The following is a 12,274-nucleotide window of genomic DNA, read 5'->3' on the forward strand; positions in this document are numbered from 1 at the left end:
TATATGATATTTTACTCTTTTTATCACTCCTTTTAATATTTTATATATATTTTTATAGACACTTATACCTGATAGAATATTAGTCATGATAATGCAAATTAATAAGATTGTTTTTAAACCTGATTAAGGGGCTCACTTACATTGTGATCCAAACGTATTTTAACACCTAATTGGAACTTGTAAACCCAAATTTAAAATTATTTTAATTTAGATGGCTCATATTTTATGGCTAATGGCTAATGTGCATATTTTTATAGAATTGTATCTTGTACTGGTCAGTGACCGTAATAAAATAAATTGAATCTTAGTGTTGATTTTTGCATATCTGGGTGTTGATTGCTGGCAAGGGAGTGTACTGGTCTTTTGGCTTTTCTATTGTCTCTTTTGAATGGTATATAACTGTTGTTTACCTCTATGTGTCTGCTGATGGCTGCTTGGTCTGAGTGCCAGGCTTCCAGGAATTCCCTGGTGTTTTTGGATTTGGCTTGGTTTAGGATGCTCACAGTTGAAACTATGTTTGAGTCTGTCCATGTGTTGTGAGATTAAGGAGTTCTCATCGTGTCTTCTGACTGCTAGTTGGTGTTTGTGGATGTGTTCTGCTAGTCTTCTGCCTGCCTGTCCTACATAGTGGCTGTTATAGGGGTATTCCTCTGACCTGTTGGTATATTTTTCCATCAAACTGAAAGTAGGTTGTAAGGCAGAGGTTGATGAGGTCCATTATCCTGGGTATTTCTGTTTTGGTGTATTTGGCTAGGTCTGGCGTGTTGCGCAGAACTGCAGCCATAGATTCTTTCGCTAGTGCTGGGTCTATGGATGTGAAGAGAGCTGTAATGTCGAACGATACCATGATCTCATCTTGTTCTATTTTTATGTTTTTGATTTTCTGGAGGCAGAATCAACAGATCAAAGGAATACCCATGGGATCACCGATTTCAGGACTTATAGCAGAGATCGTAATGCAGCGTCTGGAAAGGATAGCACTCCCACAGATACAACTGAAAGTATGGATCCAGTATGTAGATGACACTTTTGTCATAATACAAAAGAAAAAACTGGAAGAAACCCACAAAACCATCAATAACATCTTTAATGGAATAAAATTCACAAGGGAGGAAGAAAACAACAACTCACTACCATTCCTGGACATCCTCATCAGTAGAGGAAATGATGGTAAGTTAGAAACACAAGTCTACAGGAAAGCTACCCACACCAACCAAGTGCTCCACTACCAAAGTAACAATCCAACCTCCCACAAGAGAAGCTGTGTAAGAACATTATTCAGATGAGCACTTACACACTGCAGCAACCCAGAACACCAGAAAAAAGAAAAAGATCATCTGCACAGCATCTTCCAACAAAATGGTTACCCGCTCAACTTTATCAAAAAGTGCCTCACCACCCAATCCACTACAACTCAACCAATAGAAACTATGAAAAGGATAACACTGCCATACATCAGAAACATCTCAGAAACCACCAACAGACTGTTACAACCACATGGTATCACCGTAGCACATAAAACAACTAAAACTCCTCAAAACATATTAAGCAACCCAAAAGACCCAATAGCCCAAGAAGAAAAAAACAGGAGTTATTTACAACATGCAATGCAAAGACTATAACAGCCACTATGTAGGACAGACAGGCAGAAGACTAGCAGAGCGCATCCACAAACACCAACTAGCAGTCAGAAGACATGATGAGAACTCCTTAATCTCACGACACATGGACAGACTCAACCATAGTTTCAACTGGGAAACTGTGAGCATCCTAAACCAAGCCAAATCCAAAAACGCCAGAGAATTCCTGGAAGTCTGGCACTCAGACCAAGCAGCCATCAACAGACACATAGAGGTAAACAACGGTTACATACCATTCAAAAGAGACAATAGAAAAGCCAAAAGACCAGTACACCTCCTTGCCAGCACTCAACACCCAGATATGCAAAAATCAACACTAGGATTAACACCAGGTGAACCATCAAACAGTACAATACACCCGAATCAAGGAACTATCAACTCAGGCAATCAACCAAGCAGCAAACAACAGCCCAATCCAGGGACTCCCAAGGAGAGAACAACACCCCCACCAACACAAGCAGGGCAAGCCACCGTATATCAACTGAGAGCAAGGCCCACTCCCAATTCGCACTGAAGATGTTGCCTAGTTTGGCAATGAAACGTCTGCAAGAAAACAACAAGGCTCAGTTAGTTAATTGTGTTTTATTCAATAAACTGTGGATAAGCAAGGCATGGTTTAGCATGATGTGTAAATAAGGTCTTTTTCACAATATTGCAACACTGGCAATGTTTGAGATGCTGAATCACAAACCAACCCCATTTTAGACTACCATCTTATGCAAAGCAGTGGAGGTAGAGCCAAAGGCTGGAAGCAAATGTTGTGCAAGTGCAGAACTGGTACTGAAAGGGCAACCACTAGATGACAACAAAGACCATAAAGACATAAAGAAAACTCTCTGCTACCATCTAGTGCAGCGTTTCTCAACCTTGGCAACTTCAAGATGTGTCGACTTCAGCTCCCAGAATTCCCCAGCCAGCCACCTTTTGAACCATTTATCTACTTTATCTTTTGTTTCTCCTTTCACTTTCTTCCCTCCACCTTGCCAGCATAATCATTGTTTTCTAGCCTGTCTTCTACTCACACCATCAGTCCATGCATGAGTTTCTGCTTGCTGATCATGCCTCAAAGCAGTCAGTTTTTATCTGACCCAAGACTGACTGAGTCTGCTTGCAATCCATGGTACTCTTAGTAACCATCTTCAAATCTGCAATTCAAGGGGATCGTCTTTCTTATCCTTCTCAATATCCAGCTTTTACAGCCATACTACTGGAAAGACGATTGCATTAACCATTCTGATCTTGTCCTTATCCTTCATATTGGCTGTTTGTCATTGCCTTCCTAAGATTAACACCTGTGCTTCTCTAAAAGACTCTCTCTATATATATTACTGAGTTCAAGACAACCATACTACCATCTTCATTTCTTCCATGTTCCTGAAACATACAGATTAATATTGTTGTTGTTTATTCATTCAGTCACTTCCGACTCTTCGTGACTTCATGGACCAGCCCACGCCAGAGCTTCCTGTCGGTCATCAACACCCCCAGGGAGGAGTCCGTCACCTCTAGAATATCATCCATCCACCTTGCCCTTGGTCGCCCCCTCTTCCTTTTGCCCTCCACTCTCCCTAGCATCAGCATCTTCTCCAGGGTGTCCTGTCTTCTCATGATGTGGCCAACCTATTTCAGTTTTGCCTTTAATATAATTCCCTCAAGTGAGCAGTCTGGCTTTATTTCCTGGAGGATGGACTGGTTCGATCTTCTTGTCATAATATTTAACATTACCTCAGAAACAGCAGCAAATCACTGTCTCATATAACCTTGTTTTCCATATTGTCTATCGTACAGTATGTTAGATATGTGCTCTCATGTCCCTCTGCCTTTACTGCCTGCTCATCTGGCATTTCTCTCTCCATGTACGGCTCTAGTTTTCTTTGTAAGAACAGTTGCGTTTGCGTCATGAATTAGTGCAATGATTTAGTAATGTGTACCTATCCTTTTGGTACAGCATGTGTGCCATTTTTTCTCAATTCCTAGGCTATACCATCTTGTTCCTTATTTATTAAGACAGTTGTTACAACTTCAATTAGATCTTCTATAGCCTTTTTCATTCGTTTCATCTGCTAATGATGCTTTTCTATTTCACACTGGTCTACTGTCAATCATACTTCACTTTCTACTGCAATCAGTTCCTGAATAGCCAGGGTTCATGCTGGCTGGGGAATTCTGGGAGTTGAAGTCCACACGTCTTCAAGTTGTCCAGGTTGAGAAACACTGCTCTAGTTCTTAAAATTTTGCATTCCAATAACACATCCTTTTGTGTGTGCGTGCGTGTGCACGCCTTCAAACCAGTGTTGACTCCTGGCAACTGCCTGGACAAGTCCCTGCAATTTTCTTGGCAAGGTTTTTTGGGACTGGTTTGCCATTGCCTACTTCCTAGGGCTGAGACACCAGCCGGCTTTCATGCCTAAGATGGGCCTAGAACTCACAGTCTCCTGGTTTCTAGACTGGTGCCTTAACCAGTACACCAAACTGGCTATCTCTAACCCATCCTTATTATATCCTTTATCTCCTGAAATTTGCCATAAAATGTATCCGTGTCTATAATAGGTCCACACATTTGTGCAATAGTGACATTTACTGCACAGGTATTCATTCGAAGACCTACCCTTTAGGGCTTATTATTGCTGCTGCTATTATTTGCAAGAGAGTTCAAGAGAGGAAAAGGGAACAATCTCTGCAGACTGCCCTCTTTTTGAAAACTAACTACGGCAACATTAATGAAGAGAAGCCTGCCGCTCTGCGCTCCAGGGGCAGCGCAGGAGTGGTGCAAACCCAGCAGCAGTTTATGCCTTTGCTGTCCCTTCGGCTGCTTCCTCTGGGATCGGGCGCGCCAAGAAGCTCTTCAACCGGAGACGCAGAGGCGGACGCAACCAGTCACTTCTCGAAGTGCAACCCATCGCCGCCTCGAAGCGCTCCGCCCCGGGGCGGTCCTCTCTAAGCCGACCATCCCACCTGGCTCCAGCCCGCCTCTTCCGCCGGGTGAAGGCACTGGGTACCCCGGCCGGGCGCTACCGGCTGTCGATAGCGGCGATTGTTCTCGCGGCCTCGGCGGAATGGAGCAGAGGCTGGCCGAGTTCCGGGCGGGTCGCCGCGCCTCCAGCCCCTCGGCTCGCGCTGTACCCTCTTCGGGAAAGCCTAGCGCAACTGCGGCCGGGGATCAGGCCTCGGCCCAGCCTCCGACGGAGGTCGGTGCGCTTCTACGGCCCCGAGAAGGGTGGATACCAAGCCCGCCTTTGCGATTTCCCTCCGAGGCCCCCAGACTGGGGCGGCGGAGCCGGGCGCTCTTCGGAGCTACTCCGTCACCAGGTCCCGTAGGAGTTACCGAAGGCCGGCTTGTCCTAGATTGCGCGTCCGCCGCGCTTTTTCTGCGTACCTGAAGGGGGCGGTGTTGCGTATTTGAAAAACCTTAACACCAAAACCTTGTTCCCGGAGGTAGCTCCAATAACGTGGCGACCTTCTGACTTGTCTAATTCCCAGCCCTCCCCAAAGACTTTAAATCTGCCTTAAAAGTCTCCCTTACCTGCTGACTGCGTGGCCATGTAGAGGATAGTACGTTTTTGCTGGACCTTTTATCAGTTTCCCAGTCAGTTCTGTGATTTCCTGGTGGTCTCTCCTCCAGGACTAACCAGGTCCAACCCTGCTTAATTTTTCAGCTCAGTAGTAGTCAGCCAGGTACTGCCAACTTTTGAAACTCTCTGCCTTTGGGTTTCTCCTATGTCAATAAAAGCTTTTGGTGATTTCTCCTGCAAAGCCTCTAGTTAGTAATTGCAATGTCAGAGGTCAGGAAAAGTTGCAAATTTTGATTCTTCTGCATATGCAGGTACACTTGTTTTTTCTTGCAAAGAGGCTTCTGCTAATTCTACCTTTCATCCAGAAATATGAGAAGGGCTTGATGCTGTTCTTCCCTACTGTATTTTTCTTGTGATTTTATACTCTTAAATTACGGCAAGACTGTCTTTACTTCTACACTAACTATGGAGTTGGATAGGCTTGGTTGCTAATAAGTTGCCTGTGTGAATCTTTTTGGTACAACTAGACTATTTCATTCATTATATTACTCTGGCTATAAAATGTTACGGTAAGAAAGGGAGGTGTTGGGTCCATGTGCTAGGTTGCACAGTTCCTTGAGATTTCTGGCACTGAATACTGGTAGTTCCTATCAGCTGTGGGTTACAGTTCTCACATGCTTTTTACGGAAATCTGATCTAATGCCTACTATGAGGTCTTTTGCCCAGACATCTTAGATGGTCTAGTTTTATGCACCATTTTTGTCTGACTTGTATAGGTATTAGGGTCCAGAGCATTCACACTATTATACAAAAAATGGTGACGTGTGTCATGATGTCAGCCTGCAGGTGTTACAATTCTGATGCCTGATGCAAGTATAGAAGTTGCTTCATTTGCATCGTAATGCTTATGTCTTGTGCACACACATACCCCAATATCATGGGTATCCACATTTGTAGGCCTTGTTTTATTATTATATTTAATCTATATTAGTAGCTTTGGAAGGTCACTGCTCGGAGAACAGGTTAGTAAAATTTTAAATCAGAAGTTCTGAAAGTATAATTTAGGAGCACTGATAGTCCACAGAGTCTTATATCAGTGGCTGAAAGGATGCTGAATAGTTAAGGGTATAAATTTAGCCTTGTGCTTGATTAACTTGGCTCATGGTTATTTTAATAACCCATGGTTATTGAACAGGCAAGCAAGAACCAGGCCTAAGGCCTGTTGTTTTCATTATGTAGTGCTAGTACTATATATTTACTTCTAATGAAATAGTACTAATTAAGATGGCTTTTCTTGGTAGTCTAGCTTAGGTTCAGTACTTTCTGTAACAGGACACTGAATTTGATATTAATTCTGCCATTGAAGATCAAAAAGAAGTTATGGCTTTTGAGTTGTAGGGGGAAAAATGGTAATTAAGTTTAACACTGTGGTCACCCTGCAATTTTCAGGAAGTACTCAGGAAAATTTTGTTTGAGGAGTGCTATTCCAAAAAAACGAACGTGACTGTTTTCCAGTGGCATCCACCCACTTTTATGGAATAAATAAATATTGGGATGAGGGCCTTCTTTCGTCTAATCCCATGCATTGACCTTGTTCCTGCAACATGTTTAAACTGCGTCAGTAGAGAGATCAGTGTATCATGGGAACACCAAAAAGGGGTCAGTTGGCCCAGCCACTAACTCCTGAGGTTAACTTCAACTGAAAAATGAAGCCAGTTTTGCATAGGGTAAAATTAAGTCCACCCACGCAACTGTACTATGAGAATACCAGAACCCAGTCAGTAGCTCATTTTGTTTACCTAATCTTTCAAGAAAAGAGCTGAAGGGAAAGAAAGGCTGAAAATCCAAGCCATTCCTTTACAGAATTTACTGCAAAGGCCTGACAGTGCAGAACACACCCCTCAAACCCTGAATGACAGTAGCCAACCAAACCACGCCTGCTGCGTGGAAGGGCCTAGCGACTGAACAAAACCTTGCTAGTACTTTTCTGGTGCAAGGACTTGTGGGACTTTCTGGAGGAAAAGGGGAGGGATTCTGTATGCCCCAAATGCAGGTTGTGTTGATTCCAGCTGGAGAATGTAGTCCTGAAGGTAACCATGGAGGGCTTTATAGGTGGAAGCGAGCATTTTAAGCTGCACCCAAAGGCTTATTGGTAGCCAGTGCAGGGCCTGTAGCACAGATATAATGTGCTTCCAATGCTGGGTGTTAGCGCAACTAAAATTCATTGCTAATTAATAACTAACAATGAGCAAGAAATGGTGTGTGTTAGGTGTGCCTAAGGCTGGTAACTTAAGTCTATACCTTACTAAACATGTGAAAATCTCAATGGCTTGATAGGCAGTGGAAGTCAGTAGCTGTTGGCCAATCTGGTAGCTGATGATGGCATATGGAAGATTGCATCTTGGGATATCTAAGGAATAACAACTTTAGAATACAAAAATGAGTGACCAGTACAAAAACCATACATTGAAGTGGCCTGGTCGTATAGAGACCAAATGAAGATCACGTTGGAAAACAAATATATGAAGGAAGAATGAAAGGATTAAGAGGAAGGGCAAAAACTGTGGGTTTGCTTTCATTATGCTTTAAGCAAGGTCATAGCACCCACTGCATGTATAATCCAGTTACTTTATTTTTATCTTATTTCCTAGGAATCCAATCAAAGATCAGAAAGCCACGAGGCCCAAGTCATTACAACTCCTCTGCCATGGTGGACCCATTATGTACGGAAGAATCAGGTCTTTCTCAAGTTTCTTCTCTGGATGGTCTTACTTGGACTGTTTGTGGAACTGGAGTTTGGTTTGCCATATTTTGTCCTCTCTATGTTTTATTGGATCTATGCAGGAACTCGTGGTCCTAAGGAAAGGCAGCCTGGAGAAAAAAGTGCATATTCTGTATTTAATCCTGGCTGTGAAGCTATCCAAGGAACCCTCACAGCAGAACAGTTTGAGAGAGAATTACAGTATCGGCCTTTAATTGAGCAGTAAATAGGATTAAAATTCATTATTGTGTACCTGAGTTTATCTTGCCCATAAATTACAGTGAATAATTTCCTGTGATATTCTGTATCTTTTTAAAAAAATACTGCAGTTGTGGGTCTATCCACAGTTCTTGTTTCCAGTCTTAAGAGAAGGATGGCCATGTAAAGACTTAGCCAAGCATCCATTGTTAAGCCCTTTGAACATCTGGATACTCAAATAAAATGAAGAAAAACTCATCCAAATAGTTGTGTGAATGTTTCTAATGAGAAGCAGACTTGGAAATAATGGGATACTTATAATTGTTAGGATACTTGAAAACCTAAAACATTGCAAAAATGTTGCCTATTCCAGTTTCTAACAAAAGCAGCCTAAGAAAGAGTAGTCAACAAAAGTTGATGCCTAGATTTTGAAGCAGAGGGTTTCATCCAGACTAGTTTGCAAATTGTGCTAAGCTCTATTGTAGTTTGAGTTTAGCTTAGTATGATAAATGAACTCAGTTTTAGCATCAGACCATCAGTCAGGCTTGTGAGATTCCCAATACCAAAGGCATTCTTTTTGTAAGTGGTATGAGCATCCTTTTCAGACATAAGCACAGCCTAAACCTCAAATACCTCAAATGAATGTGGATGCATTTATAGGTAGTCCTTGACTGTTTACAATCACATTGCTTAGTGATGGACATTCTGGTCCCAATTGCTGTCTTAAGCTGAGTACCTGTAATTTGGATTTTTTTTTTTTGCATGCCTTTGAGTCTGTCTTGATTCCTGGTGACTATATGGACAAGCCCATGCAATTTTCTTGGCAAGATTTCAGAAATGGTTTGCTGTTGCCTCCTTTCTAGGGCTGAGAGAGAGTGACTGGCCCAAGGTCAGTTGGTTGGCTTTGTACCTAAGGAAGGACTAGAACTCACAGTCTCCCGGTTTCTAGCATTGTGCCTTTAATGAACTGGCTCTTAATTTGGATAAATACCTAATAATAAAATGCACACAAATTTTTGCTTATAAATGTAAATCTTGGGAGACAGATGAGCAACCTCCAAACACCTAATTAGGCCAGAATCTTTTCCCACAATGGCCAAATATTTAAGAGAAATATAGGACCTATTTCCCCAACAACTGGTATTCAGAGGCATATTGCCTTTAAGCTGCTTTCTGCTCTGAGGTACAGGATCATATGTTTAAACTAAAAAATCTGCACTGGTTACTAGATGCTTACTGTGCACAATTTAAAGTGTTAGCATTGACCATTGAAATCCTAAACAGCTTAAAGGGGTGCCTCTTCCATTACGAGCTTGCCCAGTTTTAAGATCAGGGGGAGAAACCCTCTTGAAGACTAGTCTTTCTGGCAGTTAGAAGGGAGAAGCCTTCTGCACTGTCCCCCAGGGTATGCAATGTACCCTCTTGGGATTTGTGTTTGACCCCTTTTCTCAAGTGTTTATAGTCTGTACAGACATACACTGTGCATAATGGCAGGGTGTCAGTCAAATCAAATAGTACAGGAGGTGGTAGTGTAGCCATTTCACTGAGCGGTCACTGATCAACTTACTCATTCTGAATTTGCTCAGTCACGTCAACTACTATCATCACTTCTCGTGTTCACAAATTCCATTATATGACTGTGCATTGTGTGAAGTGTTTTTTTGTTACCTGGTCTCTCTCTCTCCCACCATTCATCTTCATTGGATGACCTGAACAGCAGGACTATGAGTGTATCTTCCCAGCTGCTTTGCTCACTCCTTGTATAATTTTATTGTATTCCTATAATTTCCTTATTCCCTTTGTGAGCGTTCCAACTTAGCTAGATCGTCCCTCTCCTTGTTTGTTAACAGTTTGAAAGAACTCAAGAGTTAGTCATGCTGTTCATTTTCTATCCTTCTGTTTGCCTGATTATGTAAAACCTATTTCCTCTGTTTAGTCAGAGCAAACGTTAAACTACTTGATCTTTTTAAAAAATGGTTTTGCATTGATTCCCTTTCCAGTCTTCTGATACAGAAGCTGTTCTTACATCCACATGTTTGTTAGAGCATATTCCTTATTTGAGTTCTTGAAAAAATCTTGACTGGGTAGCATAAACACAATGATTTCCTAATCCAAATTAGCTAGTTGGCTATAGAAATGAATCATCTTCTGAAGTCCAGTATGACCTTATTGAGCTTCCATAGCAACTTTCCACTTACATGTATATTAAACTTGATAGCACAGTGCTTGCTTTTTCCCAGTCTGATGAGAACACTCCGTTCATTAACAAAACCAGTCTGAAATAACAGCTTTCTTTCATTCAGCAATAGCTCTTTAGAAAAAATCCATTTTATTTCTGCTTGTTAAGCTCCTTTTTTTAATATAAGTCCAATGTTAAGAGGAGGAAGAGCCAAAGCTATTATCTATGGAAAGGTTAGTGTGACATAATACAACCCTTAGGTTTATATTTCAACTGGATTTGCAGGTTTTATTCAGATTTGATTAATGTTCTCTGAACTGAACATTTTGAGTTAAACATCCTGTTTTTAACAAACTCCTCAAAATATACTGCCACAATTTACTTGTTATTTAAATTATAGCATCAAAGTCAGCAGGAAACAAATTCTTGTAAAAGAGCAGATAATGATGCTTTTCATAAGTATACTTGACATTTCAGCCCAAACTTCTAGATAATGTCTCCATATTAATGTTAAAAGCTTAAGTAGCCGCCAAATAGGCTGATGGTGACAAAAGTATCTTCAGAAGAAATTATGTTTGATGAAGCAAATTAATGAGATATGTAGCTGTGTCCCATACGCTTGTAAAATGGAAAATATCTGTATTAGTATATCAGGGATTGCTTATGGAAAGCCAGAGTTAAATCTTGAAAACAAGTTTCAATACTATAATTCAATTTAAGCCACTGGATTGAGTCCTGATTAAGTCAAATTTAAATGTAATCCCATTTAAACAATTATCCAAATGCAGAGGTAAATATGGATGTTCCACTTCCAATATTCAATGACCAGAATTACAATCTGGCATTAATAATGCAGGTTTAAGATACTGCTTAATTTTTCTGTTGGATTACTAAGGCTTCTAAATACTTATACTTGATTATGTGCATGTATCTTGAAACTATGGAAGAGAAATTGTTTTTTGTTAATAACAAAGCCAGATGTCAAATAATAAGCAGGCTAAAATGTTTAATTTTACAGAGGTGGGCCAGCATAAGAAAAATGTGCTTTGTTCAGCAGCATTTGTAAGAGTACACTCCTGTTCTAATGGGTAAAAAAATAAGCAAAGGGACAATTGAAGTAGGATATGGTAGGAAGTGGAACAGTATTGCTGATTATTTGACCTCTGAAATTTTACAACAACATGTAGGGTTAAACCTGCCAACTTCACAGCATAATACAGTACTGTCATAATTCTGAATTTTTGGACATTTATTCAAACCATTTACTTAGCTCAATAGCTGGATTCAAGGCTTGATGTTTTACACACCAATTGATTTCTCCCCTTTTAAAAAAAAAAAAAGATTCTTGATGTTGCTTAGCTGAAAGCAGACATATAGAGAGCTTAAAATCTCAAGTATGAAGTTGTATGCTAGCAAAAGTCCCCCTTCCACCCCAAGGAAAAAAGACACAGAACCTAAGTAGCAAATTTTCATATAGCAAATTTCACTGGATTTGAAAGAACAAAGCACACGTGTAAATGGCGTTTATTTTTCAATATATTTTACAGGTGTCTTTAAAAACTTCACTCACAGTATTGAATGCTTTTTAAACATGAGTCAGCAGTAACCATAGAAACAAGGCATTCACTCATTTTTATTACTCCTGAATATATCTTTTGATCCATACACCTTGAAATAGAGTCACAGTGAGCAAACAGGTTGCTGGTGCTTTGAGCTGCTCAATGCATATGAAGAGCACCCTTCCTATATAGTACAGATTCTGAAACCAAGGCATCTTGGAGACAGATTGATGCATACATTCCCTTTCTTGTACCCATCCACACTAATCTGATTAGGAATATTTTAAACGGACTGCTTGTAATCACAAAGATGTTTCTTATTTTCCAGTACTCCTACAACCTCATAGGAGGAATGGAAGAAACATTTGTTACCCCCTCTCTGCAGCGGCAGAGAGTTTATCCCTCAAGATAAACCAGGCTTCTGG

At 40.9% G+C, this 12,274-nt stretch overlaps 1 protein-coding gene across 1 annotated transcript; it reads left to right on the forward strand.

Moving 5' to 3' along the window:
• Nucleotides 1-4,621: 4,621 nt before the first annotated feature.
• SAYSD1 (SAYSVFN motif domain containing 1) lies at nt 4,622-8,369 on the forward strand. Its single transcript, XM_063304817.1, has 2 exons — nt 4,622-4,828; nt 7,804-8,369. The coding sequence occupies exons 1-2, from the start codon at nt 4,697-4,699 to the stop codon at nt 8,137-8,139; spliced, it is 468 nt and encodes a 155-aa protein (XP_063160887.1). The 5' UTR covers nt 4,622-4,696; the 3' UTR covers nt 8,140-8,369.
• The last annotated feature ends 3,905 nt before the right edge of the window (nt 8,370-12,274 follow it).

The sequence above is a fragment of the Candoia aspera genome, chromosome 1 (assembly GCF_035149785.1).
Source record: "Candoia aspera isolate rCanAsp1 chromosome 1, rCanAsp1.hap2, whole genome shotgun sequence".
NCBI lineage: Eukaryota > Metazoa > Chordata > Lepidosauria > Squamata > Boidae > Candoia > Candoia aspera.